The sequence below is a fragment of the Nyctibius grandis genome, chromosome 2, assembly GCF_013368605.1.
Source record: "Nyctibius grandis isolate bNycGra1 chromosome 2, bNycGra1.pri, whole genome shotgun sequence".
NCBI classification, from domain to species: Eukaryota; Metazoa; Chordata; class Aves; order Nyctibiiformes; family Nyctibiidae; genus Nyctibius; species Nyctibius grandis.
The window spans coordinates 104,894,917-104,921,633 of record NC_090659.1 but is presented as its reverse complement, the minus strand read 5'-3'; the positions used below and the strand labels follow the sequence as shown (position 1 = coordinate 104,921,633).

Sequence of the window (26,717 nt, the reverse complement as noted above, 5' to 3'; positions counted from 1 at the left end):
CACCCCTGGTTGAAGAGAAGTGGAAACTGCAGAAAGGGTTACCGACATTACAGTGACTACAGAAACAACAGGAAAAAAGGATGTGGGGGAGTATTTTGTGACACATGTAGGAAAACCAGTGTGATTTGCTAGATGTCAGAGAAAACCAATAGCTTATTGAATAAAAGAAGGTGAATGGATACAAGAGTTTGAGATGCAGCAAATGATGTGTTTTTTTTGGGGCAGGGGGCAGGACTGCTGGAAGAAGCAGAAGAGAACAATGCTGCTGGTGGCAGAAAAGGAGACAGAGTGGCTAGATCAGATCATGATTTCTCCTTCCCTTAAAGATCTTGCATAAAGTGGAAGGGAATACATGGAAATCAACACTGACAAATGGGTAAACAACAGATGGATGGGAAAGTAACTGGGAATTGAAGCAGTAGTTCAAGGCTGGGAAAAGGCACAGCCAGGGAAAAGAATGACCTTGAACTAGCACTGGTGAAGTTCCTCTACAGAAAGAATATTATACAGCTGAAGTACAGTATTTCAATACTGTTATTAAAATGTTTCATATGTATTTCTTAAACAGAAATGTTATTCATCACAAGGGTTTCTTTTTAACCGCCCCATCATTGGTGTATAACTCCTTGTAATTCTCCCCCGCCCCATTCTTGTCTATCAGAAAATCCAATAAATCTTTATTGAGTTAGACTTATATATGAACATACCTCTTCTCCAAGGAACACATTTTAATAATTTATATGGCAGCTCTGTACTGAATCATTTCTTTGATTTCAGGGGATGATGCAGTGGGCTAGAAAGCTAATTTAGATGGGCTTAAAATTACCACATTTCCACGATTATCCTATGTTCTAGTATTCAGTTTGGTATATTTGGTGTGTATGAATAGTTAATGTATTTTTTTCCCTCCGTAAAAGATTTCAAGGAATATATCATCTTGCCTACAACACAGTCAGTAGCACTATCAAACATGACACATGTGCTCAAGTCATGAAAGACATTACGCAGCACTGCAAGCTATTGTTTGAAGGGAAATAAGCAATTATAGTAGTGGTCATATTGTAAAGCACACATACAATGGCAGAATTAAAGTCACATTAAAACCCACTCGAGTCTTACAGGGACACTGCTCAAGCCCATAGCAAGGTTCTACAGGAAAGCTGATGGCCATTTGGGATCTTTTCACCATAAGAATTCAACAATAGGAGATTTAGGTTACCACAGAGGGAGAAATCCCCAGCTTTCCAGTGGGAGGCAGAGAAAGGTCACAACGTATTAGTCTATAAAATCACAGCAATAATTACTTTAACATACTAACATTCCCATCCTTGCAGCCTTCCAGCCTCAGGCTCCCACAACAAAAGCATCCACTTCCCCTGGCAGATATCAAAACTATTCTTAATGGAATTAATTTGATTAAAAACATCCCCATCAAGTGCTTTAAACAGCATATCTGACAACACTATGTGGTAGGAAGCATATATTGGCCCATGCGTAAGTTAAGAATCTAGGAATCTGTTCCTCCTCCATCACTATAAACTTCAGCTTCTTGCTTTATGAACTTAAGACAGTTTTCAAACCCATCACTGGCTCAAGGCTAAAAAAAAATCACTTAATTTGAGATGCCGGCCAGTATAGATTGGAAGAAGGAAGTTCCACTTTTGGAAGAAAAATTGTGCAGAAGAAAGGTCTTTGGATGTCTGATTTAATAAATAAAAAATCCCCCAAACAGGCAGACCATAAGAGGCCGAGTGGGCTTTGGAACGCTAAATCCTAACTGCAGAGTGCAGGTGTGCCAAGGCATGGCTCTGCAGGTCGCCGTGATGACCACGGCACAGCAATGCAGCCACATTTTAGACTATAAAATTGATTTTTAAGCTTAAGACGGCACTAGCTGCTTTTTATGCTTCATAGCTGAGTTCTGGCACAGATGTTTAAAACTTTCCCAGCTGTTCAACAGATTACACAAGCAGCCAGCAGTAGCTAAGCAGGGAGAAAGGGCTCTAACTCAGTTATGTATTCTACTGTGATAAATTCCCTTTCAGTGAGGCCGTGACTCCTGTCCTAGTTGAGCCCCTTCGGAAGAAAAAAGAAAATGGAAGGAATCAAATATAAAGCAAAGAACTTGCTGAAATGACTCTTCAGGGCCTTACCTGCAGTGTTGGCAGTCAAAGCTGTACCTGGGCTCCAGTAAGTCTTTAGCCACAGGAACACTAATTAATTGAGGGCACTTTGGGAAATGCCCTTCAATCCCCTGCTGTGTCTGCTGGACTGCTCACAAAATTTCTCCCTCAAGTCCTTTCTGCTCTTTTGAAGCCCTACTGGAATATGCACGACCCAGGCTGGGGCAAGGGAGCAGCTTTCACTGGAAGGGACCTTCCTCGAGGTGGTGAATTCAGCAGGTGCCGGGGCCCAGGGAAGGAGCAGGAAGCAGGACTGCGGCTGCCTGCCCCGCACAGCTCAGCGGCCCCGCAAGGAGCCAGCTGAAGAGAAAAGGAGTCAAATTTGAAGCTACAAAAGCTGCTCCTCAGCTGTCTCTGAGCAGCCAGAGAAGAAAGGGTGTAAATCCAAGACATATGAGAAATAAACAGAAAATCTTACCTACAAAAAGATGCACGTGCATTAACAGCAATGCTGTTTTGAAGCACTGCGTGCCCCTGAGCACACACAAAAAGCAGGCAGTGTGGGCAGCAGCTGTTGTAAACTGGAATGGATGTGGCTGCACCCAAGCGCACCTACGCAGGGAGGTATGTCAGGGTGCTGGCTGTACGTACCCGGGCAGCAACAGCTAGAGAGGCTGGAGGGAAGTAACCACGCCAGTGAGGGTGTGCTGTGTGCAGATTTTAAATACTGGAAGCCTCTCTGTATATCAGCAGGGAAGCCCACAACAGGCAGAATACAAATCACAACTGATTTTATTCCAGCGAAAGCTAATAGCAAGCAGAGACTTCCAGGGGACTAGCACACGTGTTCAGACTCACTGTACTGAGACTGAGGAAAGAGCATTCCTTATGCTGCTCTTGACAGGAGCAAATGATTAAAATACAAGTTTCCCAAGAACGGCAAAGCCAGCCAGAGGCTACTGACCCAGAGGCAACTATTGAAAGACAGCAGGTGTGAGCAGATCCTGCTGCTCTTCTATTCCTAAATCTCACATTAGATGATGTTTGAAGCCAGTAGTGTCAAGGGTGAGCTGGGCTGAAGGAGCAAAAGTAACACTACATGTAAACAATGGCTTAAAAAAAGGGGAGCATAAAACAATGTACTAGAAGTCTCAGCAGTTTGCCCTGAGTTTTGACCACCACTGCTCAGGCAGATACTTTCCACACTAAAAGAAACAGATTTATGACAAACTTGTAATTAAGTTGTCTGAAGGACCAGTAAACTTCTGCATGCTATTGTTTTCATGCCACTTCCAACAAAATTAATGCAAGGGCTATGTGTGACTGGGTCTGTCCTTGTTTGACTGCTCGGCTGCCTTGTCCCAGTTCCCTGTTTTTATGACCTACGTTTCCAAATGTCCGTCAGTGCTCCAAATTCAATGGCACAAAGATCTCTGGTCTGTTAATGCGTTCTTCTCTCACAGAGCAATAAGAAAAACTTACAAAATGTTGGTCAATGTATATAATGCAGCTCTGCTACTGCAACAGGTATTTAACAAAATAGCGTCCAGTTTAGAATTTGAACAATTAATCTGCTTGTTTGTGAAACTCCCCGAGTGCCTCCTGCTTTATCATCAGCCACACGCAGGTGCCTGTACCACATCCAACAGAAAAAGACAGTGGTAAAGTCAGAGGACACACATATTTCAAAGTGCTACTTAAGAAACTTACTTTAAAATTTGGAAGTGCTTTTGAAAAACTTTGTTACATTTAAAAAATTACAATTAAATACAGACACATATTTGTATGCACTAAGTTATCTAATGTGCAAAGCAAAGAAGCTACTCCAAAACCCAACGAACATCCAAATACTAAGCATTATTACTACTACTAATGGGAAGTTCTTCCATTTGCAGCTTTTGATCCGTGGTTTTGACCTCACTAGATCTCATTTTCACACAGGCTCCCTCGCCAGCACACTTAAGAAATTTTCAGATATGCAAATATTTGAAGACAATGGAATTGAGATAAAAACCAAAATCTGTAGAATAAGGGACCTAGGTTGAAGCTGGTTTTCATTTGAGGAAAAAAACCCTTGCTTTTTCATATATCAGTAAAGTAACTATCAGATTTCAAGTGTGTGGTAAAATATAATCAATTAATATTTACCTCAAATACTGTTATTAACATGTTCGTCTGGCTGCCTTTAAAATTCAAACTGCTTTAGCTCTAGGTGACATTCTTATTTAAAATTCTAGATTAAAGCCAGCAAAACCAGGCATTCTTCTTTGGTCAGGGGCTGTTCACTTTTTTTAAAATTTATTTTTTATATAACATTGATATACCAAGCTCAGATTCAAATCACTTTCAGACAAATAGCAACTGCTACTGCTAAAAAACCACAACTGAAAAATCCACTGATCTGAGAATCCATCCCTCACTTGTTAACTGTAGCAGAAATGCCCCTCTCCCATCCTCAGCTCTGCAGCACCCATCGTGATATCTGTCCTCTGAATATTTGGGAGCATGGGGGAGGGCAGCAATTCTAGGACTGTGGCTCTTACAGGCACTCGTGGGGATCCAGTATCAGGAAGAGGACCAAAAAATCAAACTCCTCAAGACACAAGCCAGTTTACTTCATGTGGCCAGTACATCTGACTTTCTGTACATAGCACAAACAGTTACACTACCTATAGACAATTGCTTGTGAAAACCCAGGCTCAGGTTACTCTGAAGACACTGAATGGTACGGCTACAATTCTCATGCTCCATTTTGAGGCTGGACATTTGGAACGTGAATAATGCCAGTAACCCAGGAGAATTAGGTAAGCCCCATGGTTTTTGAATGACTTAGTTTTTGTCTGCACTAATTTCACCTCCAAATCTGCATGTCTGAAACTCCACACTCTTAAAGTCTGCTTAAAGTGATTACGTCTTTTCAGTAAATCTTGGATTGTTCTTTCTCCCGACTGCAGAGCTGTCTGCCTGCAATTTCTCAAAGAGCACCATGATTTCATGTCCATTGGCCCCTGCATTCCTGCCAAAGCCCTGCAGAAATGAGAGCTGCTGCAGCTGCCAGGGTTTATTTACACACATTCCTGCCTCAAATTGAATTAATGAGCATAATTTAACTCAGACAATGTCCTCCACAGCTCTTGTTTCTCTTTGCCCCTCTTGACATTTCTTTCTCTCACACAACCCCTCTTGTAGTCTGTCTTAAAGCAGTATCTAAAGTGACTCTGGTGTAAAAAGTAATTGCAGACGCATTGTGTCTCCCATTTGAGCTGATAAACTTGTACATATCTGCTTACAGCCTACTTTATGGAAAGCCCAGGATCCCCTTAATGAGTATCCAGAAGGTTAACTTGAACTTATTTCCTCTGTTCAATCCAAGTTTGTCAGTTTAGCAACGAGCTTCCAGCTTAATCACTTACAAAAGACCCAACCTTGGAAAGAGCTTTGATGCAACAGATGAGAGCAGCTGATGCTACAACAGATCTCCAGCTGTTAATGTTCACATGCTATATTTAGTAAATCTTTCCTACATAGGTCTCCAGTCCATTTCTGCTCTCAGCATTCTGCAATTCTGCACCCACAGCACAGGAGGTCTCAACACCGGCAAGCCCTGCAGGCGCTGCACGGTCATGTCCCATACAGGAAACTCCTGTTATGCCACTAACCAGACTGATGCAGCATTTCCCACGTGGTATGTCAGAGATAGCACAAAAATATTTCTCCAAATATTCACACTCATGTGACTAACAAAGCCCATTCTCCCCTCTATCATCACCCTGTACAATGGGTGTATCTCACACACTGTGCATATTACACGAGGCTTGAAAGCCTTAGAACAAGAGCTGTATACTTCTACCAGAAGAGCATGGGAGAAAAGGAACTAAACCTTTAATGATAAATACATTTGTTCCATCAGCTCTTCACAAACATCATGGACAAGAACATTTCAGCAACACTCTAAACCCCTAGATCTATGGGAAAAAAACAGATTGCTTGGCACACAGCAGTTTGGCTTTCTGGGAAGAGTATTCTCTTATGAAGTTCCCACAAGACCGTATCTATCCAGTTAGGCTGATTGATGGAAAGGATTTTCCTTCCCCTAAACAAGACTAACAAGATCCTCAAGAATATTTCAACAAGAAATTGATGTATTCCAGGACTTGAGCACAACAAATTCTATGGACCTGCATTTGCAACCCCCACAAATAGAAACTACTTAAGTAGTTCCAATAAAATCAGTAGGATTGACTGTGTGAGACACAGCTACTCACTACAATCACAGAACAGGCAGGCACTCTGGGATGGGAGGAGTTCAAAGGAGCATCCCAAGATGAGCCTCTCCTGAAAAATTTACTCCTGCTGGAGAACGTAAGATTGATTTTGAGGCTCATGTCAACTCTCTTCCACATATACCACATCAGAAGCCAATACATACAAAATTGGTTGACAGCCCATTACAGAAAGTAGCTTGAAGTGTGAAGGCAGCAATCAACTGGGGGAGGGTGTGTGTGCATCTTTGAATGTCCAAAACTGAAATTTTGAACTGTCAAGCAGAGGCCTTCTCTAGCTGCAGCTGGTACAAGGCTGGCTGTAAATTTTGATAACATTTAGACTAAACAGAAGTGGCATGTCCTGAATCCTCTGACTAATAAAGAGATATGAGACATTACCCCCAATTAAAAGGCTGATTATATGTTGTGCTTCTGCATACACACTATTTAGAAGAGGAAAACCAGGGACTTGGAGCTCCACGACAAAAATACTGGTCCGTGAAAACAATTGATTGTCTTGGAAAAAATGGGGGAGAGGGTCTGGAAAGAAGAAAGTGAAGATGCTGGCTGCAGGGAAGATCCTGGAAGTGGCAGAAGATCCCAGAGAACAGGGACATGCATAGAGATGAATGCTGGGGAATGGCCAGGGACCTTGACCAGTAACACTTTTGGGTGGTCAACACTGTCAGCAGTGGCACCACAGGAATGACCCAATTCTCTGCCCAGCTTTCCCAGGCCAGCAGTGACCTCCCTGCAGGGAAGGGCAGTTGAGCCCTAAGATATTCAAAACCCACCTGGATGCAACCCTGTGCAACATGCTCTACGTGAACCTGCTTTGGCAGGCGGTTGGACTAGACGATCTCCAGAGGTCCCTTCCAACCCCAACCGTTCTGTGATTCTGTGAAACATAATGCTATGGTAGGAGAAAGCAGATGAGAATAATTGAGTAGGTTAAGAGTGCTGATCTCTCTGATTCTGAAATAAATCCCAGTATCCAGATCCACTACAGGTTGCCATTTACTTTGTCTTGCTTGTGACAGCCAGCACTTGTCTAAATCTGAGTCCTTGCAGGCCGCTTTCATTAGAAGCTGATGGAGACTATATATTGCTTTAAAACAATTCTGCTTGCTTGCACAGGAAAAGCATGATACACTTCTTTTTCTGACTTCTAACATCAAAAGACCCGAACACACCTACCCTTCACAGCCCCAGCTCTAAACCCAGCCAGTAATTTCACTTAAAAGCTCCCTCAGTTCTCTCTCTGGCCATTTCCAACTTTTCAATAGAATTCCACGCCCTTCAGTAATATTTTCTCCCTTACACACAGCCAAAATCAAATACACTTGTCACTAAATGTTCATTGGGTCCTTGGAAAACACATTGGATTTTGCGGTTGGCTTTTCACACATCTTATGGTCTGTGTGAAGATGCCAGCGATTCCGGAGTTCAACTGCTCTTCACATATATTCTGAACGAACAGTAGTGGTGAGACCCATCAGCTCAATGAGATTTTGCCTAACCCCAAATGACAACAGCACTTTTTATAAGCACCTAAGGAAAACTGTTTAACAGAGCCTTACTTTTTATTGTTCTTCTCCCCACCAGATACCTGTCTTGTTACTCCATATGCTCACTTCTCCCTCCTCCATTTTTTAAAATTTCTTTTTATATTGGCATCCAATTTTATAAAAGCACAATGAAAGTCAGCTGTATAACACTACTGAAGAAATTCACCATCACTTTATCTGACTTCTGTATCATTAGAGTGGAGAAACTTCACTTGAATTTGGAAAAGCCTTCCCTGAATGCAGCTTCTGTTGAAGCAAAGCTTGAAGAAATTCACCATCACTTATCTGACTTCTGTATCATTAGAGTGGAGAAACTTCACTTGAATTTGGAAAAGCCTTCCCTGAATGCAGCTTCTGTTGAAGCAAAGCTTGAAGTGATTACTTTTCATGCTTCTCTGAAATAGAAATAGCCTAAAAATATCCCTTTTTGGTACATCTCTCACAAATTCTCTCAGAACCCCATAACAAGAATATTTCTTCCACATGTGAAAATGAAATGCCAAACACTGGCTCTTCTACTGTATGTATATACACTGTTGGATAACACACTGCAAGCAATGGCTTGCATAGATACAGACAGGACTAATAAATACTAAAATAACACCCTGTAGATGTTTACTAAAACAGATGCTTACTCCAAAATATTGCACAAGAGAAGCCCTTGCAAAGGTGATAGTCATTTTTTGTAGAGTCTAAAATTACACTCTGCTAACCACATTATCTTCTCTTCTAGTATTTTACATGCCCATACAATGGCAAACAATGAATTGAGTATGGTGTGTAAACTTTGAAAGCCAATGTTTCTTCATTTTACCCTTTATATTCCTTGCCCTCTCTCCAAACAAGAATCCCACTCCCTCAGCTTCACCTCTGGCTCAGTACTGGGTGCAGCTCACAGACTATTACAGGTCGCACTCATGGCTGGCAGGTGTTCATCCTCTTCCTTCCCAGAAACCATCTGAAAATGAAAAATGATCCCAACACACCATTTCAATCTAAATGAGTCCATCAATTCAGAGAATGAGAGGAAGGAAATAAGATTGCAGATAATATTGTTCTGGTTCATTTCTTTGAAATGAATTGGCATCTCCCAGTTGCTGAACAGGGTAAGAAGTGGTAAGAAGTACCTTCAGAGAAATGAGAAATACTGTTTGACACCATGAATTTGGGCTGATTTACCGAAAACAAAAAAGCCGTTTTGGGTCAATTCTAAAATTTATTCTACAGTTCAGGCGCTGCACTGAATCCTTCATTCTCCTCCCCCAGCATCCTCCAAAAAGCACTGCATGCTATAGAGAAAGGATGTTCATACTCACTTGTCTTTTCTCATGCATGACAACACTACTGTCCAAGCTTTCTCTGTGTTGGCCTGTTGACTCTACAGTAAGCACCAAATTGCCTTCAGTCATATGCCAGAAAAAGGAGATGTGTCCAGTGCTGCAAGACGAAGCCCTGCAAGACACTTGACAAGAGACTGTCAAGTGGTGGAAGCAACTCGCTTCCCAACATCAAGCTACTGAGAGGTGCCGTTGCTGGGTTTCATGCTACAGAGACCAAGAGTGGCACATCTAATCACGAGTGGCTCCTTCACACTTCAGGCATTACATTATGGACAATACCTGTATTATTCTCTGCCCTTGTTTCCTATCAGTCCTACCGAATCCTGTACTACTCTAAAGAAAATACAGCTCTCTGGAAGCATAAGTGTGTATCTGCTTAGGACCACTGTTTAACACTTATTCTTTTCCAGAGTCTCCTTCCTATGCCTTCTGACAAGGTTACTGGTACAGAAATACCAGCTCAAGTGATACACATACCAAATGACAAATTACACTCTACAAGCCAAATAGGGGCAGTCTGACTTCCCGCTCAGACACCCAAAGGCACTGCCAAAACTTACAGCATTCAGATTACAATTGCTTTTTGTTGGCCACATCCACTGATACAGAAGCAGCACGAGATACCATTGCTGCCGCCAGCAGCTGAGTTAACAGGAAAGCCATAGGGGACAGACCGCACCGCTGACCCACGTCAGCGGGCAGGGTACCTGGGAGGGCTGCGCTCCTTCCAGCCTTGATACTCCTGAAGCCTGTGTACCCATGTTTGCCTTAGAACAATACAAGAGAGATCATTTCCACTCCTCGGGGCTTTTTGGATCAAATTTTGACATAATACAATTGGGAAAAAATGATCTCACAAAACGTATACCGTAGGGAGGAAAGGGGATAAAGGTATGTTTCAAATTGATCTGCAAATATTTACCCAGACAAAATAGTTATGCTTGTCTCTTACAAAAATGCAATCCAACCAGCGCAGGAAAGAAACAGTGGCATGGAGCACAAATTCAGCTAAACAAACCAAAAATCCCCCACAACCAAAACCCCTTTAAAATAAGTAAATTCAAATAAAAACATAACATGACCCTCCTGTCCCCAAGGAATGAAGGGAAAAACAACATCCCAATCAAACCCCAAATATCTGCTATCTTGGCTTTCCCGCATCCATCAGGAAACAAAGCAACTTAAGTGTGACCAAAGCAAGCTATAAACCCACTAATTCCAACTCACAGACAGTCACCTCCTGCCCTCTGAAACAGATCCCATCTGCTGCTCCTCTTAGTTTCTAAAGGAGCCACAGCTTCATTGCTACGAGCTTAAACGCTCTTCTAAAAACCATCTTACATACACAGTCACCCTACCACCTTTCTTCCTTTGTGTCCTAGACATTATGGGGACAGCAGTATATTGATCTCTCTACATTCATGTCCTCTCTCTCCTGCCCATCCTCATCATGCCAGACCATTTAGGCAATAAACTCCACGAAGGACGAGGATATTCCTCAATGCCTTCACACTGCCTGGTTCCCATGTACAACCACCACATACTGGAGTGCTGAAAAGTGAACACGTGCCAAGGCAGTCCCAAATTTCTTGGCTACGAAGCCTCTCATGTTGCCCTCCAGCCCACCCTACCCATCCCCCACGTAGCACCCAGCTTACAAAGTTGACCTGCAAAAGATGCCGCAGAGGCTGAACGCTTCGCAAGAGGCATAAAAACTGTTTGGCTACTCTCCACTTATGCCATCTAACAGAAAAAAAAGCTTTTTCTTTTAGTGAGATGCACACAAACTCTTGTTCTACGTGACAAACCCACACTGCAAAGCTGTTTGGTTTTCCTCCTGAAGTTTCAAATGCAGATCACACATTAGAAATGCTCTGATCCAGTATAGCAAGTCATACGTTCTTAGTTTGTCCTTGCTCGTCAACGTGACTCAAAACACAGACTTTTTCTGTAGACATGAGTATTAATACACATTGCCTCTGGTACAATACAGTAGCTGCTTTTCTAAATTTAAAAGCCAGCTGATTCTAATTAAGAAAATACTAAATAGGATATCTTCCAAACATCTTTCCATGAGCACGCAACAAGGCTTTGCTACTTTTAAATACATGAACAAGTGATTTAGAGAAATTTTGAAGGACATTGAGCAACCCCGGACTCCAAATTGAAAAAAGATGCAATTTTAGAAGCACAGTCCATTACCATGGAATGATAATTCTATCCTGAGTGAAGGAGCTTGCTCCCGGATACCGCTATAGCCCACTCCAAAATCAATAAATCTGGATAATCTGCCAGTCACGCAGAAGTGTGAATGTTCTGTGTGTGCACTGTATTTCTATTCAAGCAACTGAGCAGCTTTTAAACTTGTTAAGGCTACCTGATCTCCAAACAGACGTCGGCCAGACAGCGTGGCTAGCGTCCAGCTTACACCGCAACACTGAAGGAAAACCAGCTGACACCCTGTGCACCATCTGTCCAACCTGCAGGTAACCATTTATCTCCACTCACTTTCCTATCGCTCCCCCATCTAACACACCAGCCTGCCAGCCACAGTTCTTCTGCTGGGCAGGAATAAGGACCGAAGCAAAGGTGGCACATAAAGACTTCAGAGGAGCCTGGAGGCCAGCTGACCACCTCGCTCTGCACTGCCAGTTTCCAAACCAGAATGAGTTTTTATGCTTATGGCTTAACCCTACTTTCAAATGGCTCTATATAGGAAATATCAGCACAGTGCTGGGCACAGATGCATATACAGTCCTACTTTAAAACCTTTAGTAAATAACTTCCAAAGTGAAGTAAATTTGGCATATCTTTAAGAAATATTTAGGAAAAATTCAGTGCAGAGTTGCCAAACAGGTGAAGTGGCATGTTTTGGGGGTTACCTTCCAGAAAATAAGCACATTTAATCTACTAGTTTAACATTCAGAAGTTATTACAGAATCACAGAATCACATTTTAAAATATTTATTTTCATTTATCTCAATTTTTTTTGTCTTTTTGGTGTATGATATAGAACAACACAACGCCAGGAATCTAGAAGTGAAAGATTCATTTCTGAAAGCCATGTGTGGCTCATAAAAACAACCAACCCACTCCTTCAACAGATGCTTAAAAATATATGCATGCTTCATTAGTCTAATTTGTCTGCTCAGAGCCTAGTCCAAAACTGCAGAAAAAGTTCCAAAACCACATCAAATGCCATGGAGACCGCTGTGCATAATAATAAAAACAAACACGATCAGGCATTAAGGACCTCAGTCTGCAGGAAAAGTCTGATTTGTGCTTAACAACTGGATGAAGCATTTCCACCGACCAAAACATTGACACCACAATGTAATGTGCAACCGATTGCAGACAAACAAACCACAATCAGAACAGCCGATTTTCTAACTAGCACCAAACTGCGGAAATATGAGAAGCCAGAAAGAACAACAGCTGAGACCTCTGGAAAAAAGCTTCAAATGTAGAGAGAAAGGCAAAAATATTCTGGAAAACATGAAAATGTACATTAAGCTGTCAGTATTTCAGAGTGGATTTGCAAGAGAAGTAACATGAAACCTGTTTATTATGTTACAATGATGATGATTATCTTGCCTCCAGGATTTTTTGGTTTTGTTTTGTGTTGTTTCCAAGTCTTACAAACCACATAGGTTTCTCACACGCTTCGGCAATAACTGAATCAGCAAGATTTAAGAGAGCTTCAGACTGAAGGCCAGCTAAGGAACTGGCCGTGCAACCAGAGCCCACCAGACCCTCTAGATCAGACCCTCCCACCCTCAAAAGCCAGTGACCTAGTGCAATAGCAAAGGCTAACTTGCCTTGCTAATGGCATACACAGAGAAGAACAGGAAGCTTTGCTAAAAGAGAGATGTTTTCTTGACAAATCATTAATATGAATAAGCCCTGCTACTGCCACATTACATGGGATCAACCAGAGAGCTCGATTACTGGGATCTTTTTAAAAGCATCCTTAATCCAGCTAAAGCTGATGCTCAGCTTCCTTGAAGTCTTTATGTAAGTAGACAAATAACCTAGCAAGAATTTGACAGTTTAGCTGGAAAAAAAAGAAGTATCTTCTGTCAAGGATGTGGGCAGCACTAGGAAGCAAAAAGCAAGCCTGCCATTAGAGCTGTGAAAGCATGAGAGTGGCTCTTACATGTAGCTGTTTCCACTATGCAGAAGCAGAGTTGGCGTTACAACAATTATTTGGATTGTGTTTTTTCCTTAATGGTAACAACAACTAATGAGGCAGAGACAAAAAAAAGTCACTGCTCAACAGTAGTCCCTTCTTCATCCACAACCAATAACAGATGCTTCAGAGGGCTGATGGGAACACCCCTTGCCTGTCACCCCCACTCTCCCTTAAAGCACTAAAAATGCAGTATTTTAGCTTGGGGTGGGGAAGGAAGATATCTGTTGTGCTTCATCTTGGATAATGCCCGAATCAAGACTCAAAGCATGATCACTTTCATGTACATAACATCCTCTTACACTGTATACACATGCTTTCAGGTATAGGTATCTAGGTATGTGCATGGGTGGGAATACCTGCACACAGACTTTGATCCCATACAGTGTCATTTTATTCCCATTAAACCTAAAGTATGCTACAATTCCTATGAAGAAATCCATGCAAGAAGAGAATATGAGCAGCATTTCACTCACATCACCTGTATGACATACGCAAGAAATGAGCACAAATGTTATTGCTCACTGTTCCCTTCGGGGCACCAAATCGCCATCCCCCAGGCAAACAGAATACCCAAGACTGCATGAAGGCAGGACTATGGCTAATGTGCTGGTCAACAAAATACCACTGGGTTACGAGCCACAGGCCCCAAAAGTTCAGGAAAAGGATAATTAAAAAGGCACATTTCTGTACCACCTCTTAATTAATGAGTATCAAACTGAGTAGCACTTTTTAAAAACATAGGCATCTACTTGTTTCCCACAATCTGTGGTGGGAAGTCATAACTACTGGAAGGTGGGAAAGAATTTACATATTGTACAAAATCCTGTCATCTGGAAGTGCTCATTCAAAAAAACAGTCAGCTCCTATCCACATATCCTGGCTCCAAAGGCAAGACAAAAAAAACAGTCACTGACTTTTCTCAATGTCACTGCATTCTGCAAACACAAAAAGAACTTCTCTTAAAAAAATACAAATATTCAGGAAAGTCAAGAGAGCTATCAGAGGGCCTCCTTGGTCTTACATTATTGCTTCTGATACTATTAAAGGAAAATATTATTTGTGTGTCTGAAAAGGTTCCCCCAAAACACCCAGAGTTTACTTCCAAAGTACCACATGTCAAACTACTGGAAAACTTCTATTAAGGACTATTGAGATTTTTATCACAGCTTTGTCTTATTATGTTACATGTATTCTATTATGAACACTGTAGTGGAAACAGAAGAAATATGTTGAGTCTTTGACAGCAGAGAATAACTAAGTTGCTTCCCTTTTCCCTCAAGGAGGAAGAAAAATGGTATTATTTTCCCTGTGAGAATGCTCAAGGTATAACAGGCAAGAGAAAGAATACTTAGTGTAAATGGTTTAATAAATCCCAGCAGAAACAAAGTACCTTTTCACATACTTAAAAGTCTGCAAGGCTCCATGCTGACATTTGATGAATGGAAGGAATAAAATGTTTTGCACCTCCTATGCCTTCTACTGATGGCACAAAGTCCTGGCTGGCACAGACGCTAGGTGAGTATTACAGTTAAAAACAGCTCCCTTCAACTGCTATTGGATTTGCATAATATGAGGATCCAAAACATTCTGAAGTTCAGTTTATTCGAAGATAAACACACTAGCAAGATTTAAAACCAAAACAAGGTAAGCTTTTCACTGCCTCATTTTGCTTTTAAGATATCTTGATTACTTGTAAATGCAGAAAAGAAGATAGATAGCAAGAGTAAAGGAATAGCTTAAGTCTGGGAAGCAGCAAGGCAATTTATTTTACTGACTGGAGCCTAGCACTATCCCAGCTCATTTCACCATGAGCTGGTTTTATGACAGCAACTGATTACTCAAGAGACTTTGTATAAGTTAATGCAGGTGGCAAGCAAGCTCCCTTTACCTTGGAAGCCTTCCTTGATTTTAAAAAAGGATAAAAGAAACAAAAAATCCACTCTCTTCCACTGCTGCCCCTTCTCTCAAAAATACAAGAAAACTGTGATGGAATGGTATTGTTCGTCCCTCACTCCCTCTGCCACTGAAAGCCATACAACAGATTATTTCTGACTGCTTGTATTCAAAAAGTATCTTTCTAGAACGGTGAACAATCCTTAACGTATTTGATTGATGATTACTGACCTAGGGACACAGCTCCACAAGTACTGGATTAGACACTCCATCAAAGTAAATGTGTTCTCCATTAAAAAAAAGAAAGTACCTTAGATTACTGTCATCTCAGCAATATATTAGTACCACTTCTCAAGTAATAACATCAGAAAACCAGAGCATAAAACCAAAGTTTAAATAGAAACACTTTCTAAAAACATATTCAAGAAAAACCAAAATCTTATTAACATGAAGCTTTTATTCTGAAACCTGTGGTTTATGTCGGAGCCAATGTTAATGACCAACACAATATGAATTTTGTTGAAGTTGCAATTAAAAAAAGAGGGAGCTACTTTTAAAAAAAATGCAACACCAAGCCAAATCTGATAGTCTAACCCTTCTTGTCTGAAGGAACAGCTCACCTTATTGTTTGTGTTTTAGAAGGCTGACATGTTAATGGCAGCACTACAAGTCTGCTGTGGAGGACACGTAGTTCGTGGCTCTGCATGATACTCAAGTCAAATTTCTGCTTGGTATATGAAAATGTGAACTAGAGCTACTGATGCTGTATGTGCTGTGAAACAAAGACCAACATGAAATACTATCAGAGGACTGAGGCTTTGTCTGTCAGTCACTTGCTTGCTGATCCCAGCCTGTCAGCTGTCACTCTCTGCTGTAAAAAGCTGTCCATGAAAATCTACCATAGCCTCCGTTATCCCCAGTGTTTTAGCACAAGATAATAAAATACGTATTAGGTCAGAACAGTAACCAAACCAGGCCCAACTGCTCTTTTGGAGTACAAACAAGAGAGTACCCTCGAAAATCTCTAACTGGCTTGCCAATACTTGGGTTTTTTAATTATTATTTTCTAGTACACAAGGATGACCTAAGGTAAATATGCTTAGATTCTTTGTTAAAATTATTAGTTTGCTTTTCTTTCTGTATCATAAAGAGCATTTTTGCATTAAAGAAAACTCTAAACTTACTACAAAATACCTTTTGCTAGTCATTTTGACAGCAGTTCCACTTCTACAGAATAACTTTTTACCATACATTTATTAAGTCCTTCATTGTTCATGGTAATACCCTATTTTAAAAACGCACAGGGCTCTTGAGTGATTTTGACAGGCTCATGACTCAATCTTCTCACCATGGGTTGAAATAACGACACCAAAGGGAAAATTTCACCACCTGGAACTCAGCTGACACTGAAGGAACACATTCAAAATTCCTCTAATATTATAAAGGGACCAATAACATATCAGCTTCACTTCTGCTTCTGACCATCTCATCCTATTCTCAAGTATATTCTGGTTTATTTTAAAGGAATGCAGCAAAAAAGGAACAATATGAAAGCAAGATGTATGGAAGAGAAAGAACCCATGATAAAAAAACAAAACCCCAAACCAAATAAACTAGATTTCTACCTGGCATTTTGTCAAACACAAAGACTTATTAGGAAAGCACTAATGCAAGAGTCAGTCTCACTGCTATCCAAGAGAACTGAGAATTATCATAGAGTATCCACAGTGCACATAATCACATACAACATCACTTTTGGGTAGAAAAATAGCTCTTCTAATAAGGAGACAGGGCTAAATGAATGCAGAGATTAAAAACAAAGGTTAAAATGAAGTACAAGCGCTGTTACAAGAGCACAATTCCTTCCCAAGCATTGTGTGAGTGTTCAGGAAGCAGCACGCAGCAGCGCTGGCGACGGCGGGGCACCGTGATGAGCAGCTTACCATGCGGACGAGCGTTTGTACTAACCTGCCCCAGCATGTCTGGTGCGATGGGGAACGTGGGCCAGATGGCTGAGTAGACACCGAAGAACACCAGCCAGAGCAGCATGCTTCCCCAGACGGCCAAGTGACTGAACTGTCAAGGAGTAGGGAAAGAAGGAGAGTCAACACAGGGCATTTCCTCCATCCACCTAACCTATAGATATTTCTCTGTTCAGGTCTCTGTCCGTCTCACTCAGGCCTGTCTACCACACCTGGTTTCAGGCCAGTAGCACAGGTTGTGCAAACAGCATAAACCAGTTCTCCTCTTTAATCTTCGCTTCACGACAGGGCAGACAGAGAGTCTTCTCAGCCAATCTGTCTTACTTGGAGCTTCAAAAACTCATCAGATTTTCCTTGGAACTCTGATTTCTCTCATCTAGCTCCTGCTTCCTGTCATGCACATGCCAGGTTCAACACATACATCAAGGTAGACATTTTCAAAGGCTCAGGTTAAAGTTCATATGGACAAATCCCTTACAGCAGTGTGTATGCACACGAGCCATGCGCACCACTTGCATACCCTTCATGGAAGAAGATTCAGTGCTGTGCAATACACTACCACAATCCACATCTACTGATCAGCTTTGTTTTTTATCTTTTAAAGTTGTCCTAAGTGATTTACAGATATGCAATGGAGTTTACATCTTTACTGGTTCTTCAGTCTATATGCTCACTAAAAGTAAATAAAAGTAGTATTAAAGTGACCATGTCCAGCACAGACTTTGTTTCAGTTGCATTAAAGAAAGTCATTTTTCCTACACACCCAAACTATTTTGCCGTTCAGGATGATTTAAGCTGTTTTACTTTTACACTGCAGTGGATGGAATCAGTAATTTCAGTTATAACAAGCAACTGAGCTCATTATTGGCTCCAGGTTTTTTGGATGCCAACAGCTCCTGTGGCTGATGACTTTGGCTCCAATTCAGAGAAGTACCTGCATAAATCTTAATTACTAATTACATATGGGTTTAGGAACATGGGAAAGAATTCACACACTGGTTGCTGTGGTGGACACTGTGTGTTTGTTCAGTTTTATACTTTCTATCTGATGATTGTATTTGTTGACTTTTTGAACAGTACGTCTGAGAACCAAATAAGTGTCTAACTGAGTATTGTGTTCTGCCCACTGTGAGACAGACACAAACTTCTGGAAGGAAGAGGAGATTGCTCCTCCTCTGGAAGCAATGAGCATCCTCAGAAAGGAAAGCTTTCTCCAGCACAGGCAGTAAAAACAAACAAATGAGGAGTCTGCAGCACCAGTGTAGACTGGCAGATAGCTGGGAGCAACTGGAGGCTGCCTTACAGTAGAAGCATTCATACAGTAAAATGTCAGAGGCAATGGAAAGAACACTCTTCTGGGCACTTTCAGAAAGCTGGAATTTTGTTCAACCCTAAAAGTTGCTGGGCTAATGAGCAGGACATTGGGTAGGCCCCCCTTCCTGGAGAGGCACAGTGGGCAGGAAGATGTGTTTTCAAATTTTGGTATTTACTGTTTCACTCAGGAAATCTGACCTGGGTTTCATTCAGTTTTAATGTGAATAAAACAAAGAGATGGGAAGGATTTTTTTTTTTTAGAACGCTTGGAGGAAGGGAAGGATTTTATCCTTTCAGTCTACTTGCTTTTCTGAAAACTAGGGACAATTCGTTTCAAGATTCTGACTAAAACAAAGCCCTGCCACAGTGAGCAACTCTAGTGCTCAGCTTCCCAAAGAACAAGTACTGTGAGGCTGCTGCAAGAATTCATCTTTAAGAAAAGTCAGTCCCATGCAATGGCAGAACAGCACTAGAACTGCTTTCGCAAAAGGACATGACATGTTCTCTTGAGCCACAGCCTTCCTTCCAAACAAGTGGACAGAAGGCTCAGGATAGCTTGGACTGATGCTTCCAAGCTGCAAATTCCTACAGACTTTATGATTAAACACAGGAAAGAAAGACAATCAGGAAAAACAATTTAAGACGTACTCTTATTTTGTAGGAGGTGTATTTATGCTAGTGAAATGACATCTTCACTTTTTTTTGTTCTCCCTCCTGTTTTTCTTTCCAGTCTGCTGGTACGACTGTTTTCAAGTTTTGCAGCTCTTCATCTTGCCCTTTCCAGCTCAGCAAAGACTTTGCTCATTTTATGTTGTCTTTATCTTCTCATGGTTGTCCCAATCATCTCAGCCTTGTACCCACCTGAATTGCTTCTCTACCTTTAAAAGAGCTTCTGCTTTCAGGAAAAGCCCTCCTTGCCCTTCTTGAAAGTGTTCCTTATACACTCACCCCACCAACTTAGCACTATTGATTCTCCACTGATCTCCATCATTTACCCCCTGAGGATTCACGTGAAAAGCAGAAGCGAGTCCACCAGATGCGTTAAATGAATAACAGTCAGAAAAAAGAAATTGAGGTGCTGTCACGTAAAAATGAGATACACTGTACAGCTATCCTGTGCGTCCTATTTATCTGAAATAGTCTACAGTGTGGTAAAACAGTGAAGAAAGCTGTAAGCATTTGGGAAAAAGCCTACTGCAGTGTTCCAGGTACACAGCATGTAACACGAAGCTGCTCCACACAGCTCCAGTGTGCGGATTTTGTCATGCATCATGTTACCACTTTTACCAAAGCCTTTCTTTCCACACTACCTACTGAATATACCAGGCTCCCAACCACTTTGAATCTGTATTATTTATTTAAAGCTTTCAGCTGAACCCATCATGTGCTCCCAAGTGGCCGTGTGCCTCTCACTCTCAAGAACAAATTGCATGTAACCAATACACTTGATGATAGAGAAGAGGCTTAACTCAATGTTGTACATTTAATACTCTTCAAGTAACCTTAAGATTCTCTGTGTGTTGATTCACTCACAGCTGAAACAATAATTGTAACCAACATCAGATTCCAAGATGACAACAGTCACTGGTCCAAGCAATGAGACAGGAATTAGAAGTGTATATAGGAAAAAAGTTGATCCTAAACACGCCGACTTTTCTGTGCATAACAGTAATTTCTCTATAAAATCCCAGTGTTAAACAACACTCAGATCTACTAAACATTATGGTATCTTTTAAAATAAAATTTAGAAAAGAGGGGATGATTATTATCCCCAAGTAACTGAGAAGATACCAATTACACAGGGAAGGGTAGAGAGGATGAAGATTCAACTACTTCACAACATAACAGGATCTAAACAGGCTCACTTGCCTCCAGTGCAGACCTCCTCTGTGAGGAATGAAAGAAAACATTTTTTAACTAACAGAAGCAATGAGGTTACAAGATTTAAGCCAAGCCCCTCCAAGAAACCAGTAAAATAAAAACATGAGAGTCCTCAAAACAGCTTGCTCTTGAAGGCAGAGTGTCTCAGTATGGCACGAAAACTAGATTCCCATAAGGTATCTCACAGGTGTGGAGAAACAGGGACTCCATCAAAAATCAAAAGATTAGTGTTTCAGAGGGGCTGGGGGAAAGAAGGGGAGAAAGGTGTTGAAGGTTCATCAACACAGGAGCCTCCTACTCCCCATATTCTTTGGAGGTCACTGCCCTGCCAGATTCTGACACCTACCAGTAACAGAGCACTCACTCATAACAAGTAAATGACTCAAATCTAGGAAAAAAAATCTCATCCAATGTGAAGTAACTAGTGCTTTTTACTAGCTTCAAAGATGTTTTCAAAGCCCAGTTGTTTATCTGTGGGCAGACACGTTTCATTCCCTATTGCATTAATTTTTAAAGGAGCTACAGAGTACAAAGATGATGTTCTTGATCTATTTCCTTAAGCAATTACAGTACTATGTTGATTTCATGCAAAATTTTCTCAATTTTAAATACTTAGAGATGTTGGCAATATACTTATAGTGTTCTCTTCCCACTTCTGACAGGCTGCCCTTTTCCATCACACATATTGTGTGATCTACGAGTTCATTCTCCTCTCACATCCCGTACTTACGGAGCTTAGCAGTTTATCCTTACATGAAAGATCCAATTAAAACACTGAAGCCTCAAATGATTTTTAGTACTTCTTTCCTGTATTAATGCTCATTAGGGAGAAAGGTGTGCTAATAAAATAAAAGATAAAATAAACAAAAGATACTGAAGAGTACTTACTCTAGTCCACGCAGTTGTTTCCAAGCCAGCTTTCAGACAAACAGTGACTACAACATACTGCAAGGAAAAAAGAAAGATGACAACCTCAGTACTAATACTCAAATTCAAAGGCTTTCATGGCTCTATTTCCCCCTTACACCTAAAAAGTTACTACCATTTAGGTACCAACCCAGGGCCTTGGTAGTGTGGGATGGGGGAACGAAAGAGCAGAAGATACTGTTGGTGCATGTCTGGAAAAACAAGAAATGAAAAGAGAAGGGGGAAAAATCATGCACACAACATAAGCTGGATTTTATTTTACTCTTACACTTTCTCCTGGTTTACATCATTGTCTGATGGTATAAAAAAACTGTGAAGAAATTCTACCATTCAAAAATTGCTACAATATACAAACTTACAGTGTAAACTATGTTTCCAACAAATAAATAGTCAATTCCCTGGCCACTTGTGAATACTGCATCTGAAAGAAAGAAAGAAAAATCATCACACTTGTTAACAGTTTATCAACAGAATGGATGAAATAACAAGGAGATTTTCAGCAGAAAATAACTGGTTGCAACCTTGCCTTTTAGAACACCTAAAAGCACTTTTAGAAGCTGTGAGATAATGGTAATGCAGAAGCTGTGCTATGCCAGGCCTCAGATACGATGCTCGGATAGAGCGTATATCCATAGGCCTGGTTGCCAGAAGCCACCCTAGCAAAAGAGAAGCGTTTCCCAGACCCCAATGGGTAATTTGTCTATAAGAGTTGAGGTACGTCAGTGTCACTTTTTCTGTCGCTATCTGTTCTGTACTACTTATTGACACCTTTAACAAATCCCATTATTTGCTGTGCCTGTGAAGAAAAATCCTGTAAAACATCAGTTGATTTGTGGTGAAAGAAAGCGGAGTTAAGAAAAGCCGCAGAAGTTTCATCTATAAAGGACACATGTAACATCCAAGACGTCTTACTGGAGGTTAATTCCGTAACTGAGCAGCATTCAGTCTCCAAGCACCCTTTCTCTAGTCAACTGTGCACAAGGGTAAGTACATCTTAATCTATCATTTGAAAGTGCCAATCCTGGCAATACTTCAAATATCTGTTTAGTCTTTCTTAGCCCTGTTGAATAAAACCGGAACACCAAGAAAGCACATTTGACAGCCACGCTAATGCCAAATGAACTTGTACTCACAGGAGCTTTCAAGCATTACTCAAGTGTGATAAGTATTGCTATTTTCACAGGTTTTAAGACAACTGCTAGAGAAATACACAAACAGCAGGGATGAAAAAGGCTTAAGATAAAACCTTGGACTTGTTCCTAAACACATACTGCCTAGCACAGTGCTTCTACTACGAGGGTACCACATTGCTAGATTTATTTGCAAAACTGGATCTGACATTCTTAAACTAGGGTCACCTACTTAGTTAACTATGTTCCTACAATGTAGGTCTCCAGGATCAGTAAATTTTTAAGTCTATAGAGAAGAGTCCCTCACACCCTGACCTCTGTGGAGAAGACCCTGCCCAGCTTATGGGTAAAAAGACTACATATTTAATGCAGTTACCCCAAGCTACTTGTTACGGTTTCCTTCTACAATGGCTGCATGTGGTTGTCTCTGAAGAATTGACAGGTTGTGAGTATTTTCCAGAAGTTGCTGGTTGTATATCCCTGCTTTCTTTTCTCTTTTGAACCCCAACCACTAAGAAACAGCAGCAGATAAACTAGTCACTAACATTGCAACAGGAGGTAAAGCCTGAGACAGCTTGGTTAGGAATTAGTTTGGTTTGTAGCCACCAGCAACTCTGTCAGTCCAGCTCCTCCTCTGGTACGCTGTGGCTTCAGGCATTTACCACATCATTCACAAATACACATCAAGTTTTAACACTCACTTTGCTCTTTCCTCTAGCATCAGTGAAAAAGGTGAAGAGCACTAGAGAATTGAGCCTCCCATGTCCAATGAACCCAGCTGATGTCAGAAGTCTCAGTTTATTAAGAAAAAGGCATGCCTAAATACATATCAGTTTTGATAGGTCTAGAATAAACTGATCTACTGACTCCACCAGTATATTGCTCTAATGTAACACCACAGTGCACACTTAAATAATTTTTCCCCAGTTATTTCTGTGACCTTCCACTTTGGGAGGCTAAGTAGTCCTGAAAGGAATGATATTACTGCTAATGAGAACAGCAGGACACTCAGTGAACATTCATTTCTAAAGCTATACAAGTGTCCATTCATGGCCTACATGCACTTCACATTCTAAGGAACTCAAGAGGTTAAAAACCATCCCAGTGTGAATGGCACATTTTTGTCTCTGGCATTGAAATCCCCTTTTCACTTGGAAATACTAAGAAACTTGAAAATTCAATATTCATTCCTCTTTGGAAAGCAAACTAAGCCATGTATTCAAAGGAACTCAGAAAGTTACCATTTGAGCAGGTGGGTATTCCAGTCTCACCATTTCAGTTGAAATTAAAAGTACATTATCTATTTAGGAATTAGTTAGAAAAACATTTATGGAAGACTAAAACAAAAACTGTATTTTTCTTTAACTGTAACCAGTACAGACATCAACCTATAATTTCTTCAGTTGGATTTAAAGAGCTATTAGAAATTAACATTTCTCATAAAAAATAGTGAAATAGAACAAAACCACCCAAATCAAACCAAAAACCAATCAACCATAAAACCCCCACTCCTCTCCCGCAAAATGGAAGCGAGCTCCCAGCCTGCATATGGAGGAAAGGGATGTCCCCTTCTTGTATGGTCCATCAGACAGCGTGTGAACCTGCCACTAAGGATACAATACTGACGTTTTACTCAGCCAAGTAGAGAACAATGAACCTGCCTCCCACAGGTATCTTTACCATCATGCCTCTGATGTGAGCATTCATCTTCCCTCCCTTTCCATTTTCTTTCACCTCCTCCCCAAATAATCCATCCTGGAGCTAAGAAGGCTTTCTTGAAATTAGTGATTTCCAGGAAAGAGTTCCAGCTTTGAAAAATTCATGGGTTTAGATAAATACTGTTCCCCCTCTAATGCCCCATAATTCCTCATCTGATCTAGTCCTATTTCTTACGGCAGTAAAAGAATAGATTTCCCATGGTTTTTCCTGCCCACGCAACTATATTGTAAAGCTAGGTAGGAACCATACGGGATTTACTGTTCCATGCAATACCATGTAGTTGCATTACTTTTCATGGAAAGCAAGACTTAATAAGCCTAATTTGTACAACAAAAAAAAAGTCTCATTTCCCCAATATCTCTGACTCTTGATCTGGGCTACTTCCATTTCAGCCAATTCATTTTTTCCACAGTAGTGAAATCTCTCAATTTTATCCTACATTTTATAGTACTGTGTTATGGAATGGGAAAGATCCAACAAGATAGAAAGCAAAAGGTTGTGATGCAGCTGCTGTAAGAACATTTTAGAGTAAAAAGTTGAGATCTCAACCCACCAGCAAAAAAAAAAAAAGGCATTGTATAGAACATTATTCAGTATTCAAGTAAGATTTTCTGGCAAAGCAGCAGTTTAATTTTTCACGCATTAAAGTTACTATATGAACAATAATTTTATTAAATTAGAGTAAGTTCTGAAAGCCATTACATAACTAGCCAAGTTCAGCAGCTATAGCCTGTTGAACTGTCTGCCACCATTATTTTCTTGGGACTTGTCATGACCTCCCATTCTGCAAACACACTGGGCTCTGTAAGACTGAACATCCGTTACTGACGTAAAAAATAATGAAGCCCTTACCGTGCTCCAGCACTTTCAGTGGAAACCAGAAGAGAATGATGGAATGGATCAGGGCATTGATGCAGTGACCCCAGAAAACCTGAGGGAAAACAAACCAAGTCGTCAGTAAAGTCCAAAACTCTTGACCTCTCTCTAAGTCCCAACAAACACTTCATTGTGTAGCTTAGAGTCAGACAATGTTTGTCCTGAAGTGAAATACCTAAACTTCTGCAGGATCTACTTCCTCCTACGATTTCTGTTCTTTCACAGAAAAGCCACTCGTCCAGTTGGATGGTTTTATTCTAACAACTTAAAATGTAATAGGCAAGCATGCTTGCAATTTAAGATCTGTATCAAAATACAGCAAACAAATGGAGTCACCCTTCTGTAATTACCTCAAAGAATGATTTTAAAAGACCGATTCAGTACTATGAAATGTTCTATTTTCTTTCAATGGGCAAATACTTTGTGACCCACAATTTTTACCTTACAGATAATGCCATTTTGCATAAACTAGAGCTTTACGTACTCTACAATGTGCTCTCTAAACAAAGCAATTGTACAGTTTCCTTGATTCAGAAGTACATTTAGATGTGCCTGTTATGGAATAAACACAGAATTCCAAATGTTGGCACTTTCCAGCATTTAAATAGCAAAATGAAGTAAAATGTGTTCTTCAAAACTCAAAGCCCAAATAAACCAATTTAAATTTTGTTTTCCAAAAAAACCTATGGGAATAGAGCTATACTAATTGTGAAAAAGCCCCCTAGTAGAGAGCATTACAACAACTTGTATATTAAAATAAAATCCAGCCAACGTTATCTAGTTCCTATGAAAGTGGTAAACTCACCATTTATCAGTAGTTGTGAACTGAAAAATCATACTCTGATACAAACCTTACTTTGACTCAAAGTTTATGGCCATTTCAGAACCAGTTGAAGCCATACCAGAAAAAACTTCTTTAAAAATAAGAACTTTTTATTTTTTAAATAAAAAAATGTAATACCTTGAAAAGAACTGGTAGGCAGAACAATCTTAATCTCAGTGGCTAGCATAAAGCTTTCTCTAACGAGAAAGACCTGGAAAATAATGGTTATTCTTAAAGAAACAGACTTTTCCTTACCCTTGTGTTGAACCCATCTGCATTTTGAGTAATTTTGTATAGCTGTGGAAATCTAAGCATGCTATCTTGAGTACATGATCGTTCAAAAATTCCCAGAGTAAAGGGTGGCAGCGCAGTGAAAATCTGCAAGGAAAGCAAATACTAATTAAAAGCAGCTATTAGTTTTAAGTGGAACTCAGATAATATTTCATTATCTAGACAATAGCAAAATTCCTACAGACTTCAGTGAAGACTTATTACCAACTACCGTGTTATCCCACATAATTTTCAAATGTCCAAACAAGTCCAAACATGAATTTCAGCAATTCATAACTCTCAAATATTGACTTACGAACAAAAGAAGCATGAAAGAAAATTTGTACTATTAACCAGTTAGCTTAAACCCAAGAAGTTAAGCATCATTAGTTTCTTATGTACCAGCTAATCTAG

At 40.5% G+C, this 26,717-nt stretch overlaps 1 protein-coding gene across 2 annotated transcripts in view; it reads right to left on the bottom strand.

The window, feature by feature from the left end:
• ATP8A2 (ATPase phospholipid transporting 8A2) overlaps positions 1–26,717 on the bottom strand; it is a 316,393-nt gene that overhangs the window by 83,505 nt on the left and 206,171 nt on the right. For both annotated transcript variants that reach the window (XM_068422488.1, XM_068422495.1), the window contains 5 exons: positions 26,289–26,411; positions 25,187–25,265; positions 21,845–21,906; positions 21,447–21,503; positions 17,350–17,457 (listed from right to left, as the gene is read on the bottom strand). In XM_068422488.1, coding sequence (XP_068278589.1) covers positions 17,350–17,457; positions 21,447–21,503; positions 21,845–21,906; positions 25,187–25,265; positions 26,289–26,411 — 429 coding nt within the window. The remainder of the gene's footprint in view (positions 1–17,349; positions 17,458–21,446; positions 21,504–21,844; positions 21,907–25,186; positions 25,266–26,288; positions 26,412–26,717) is intronic.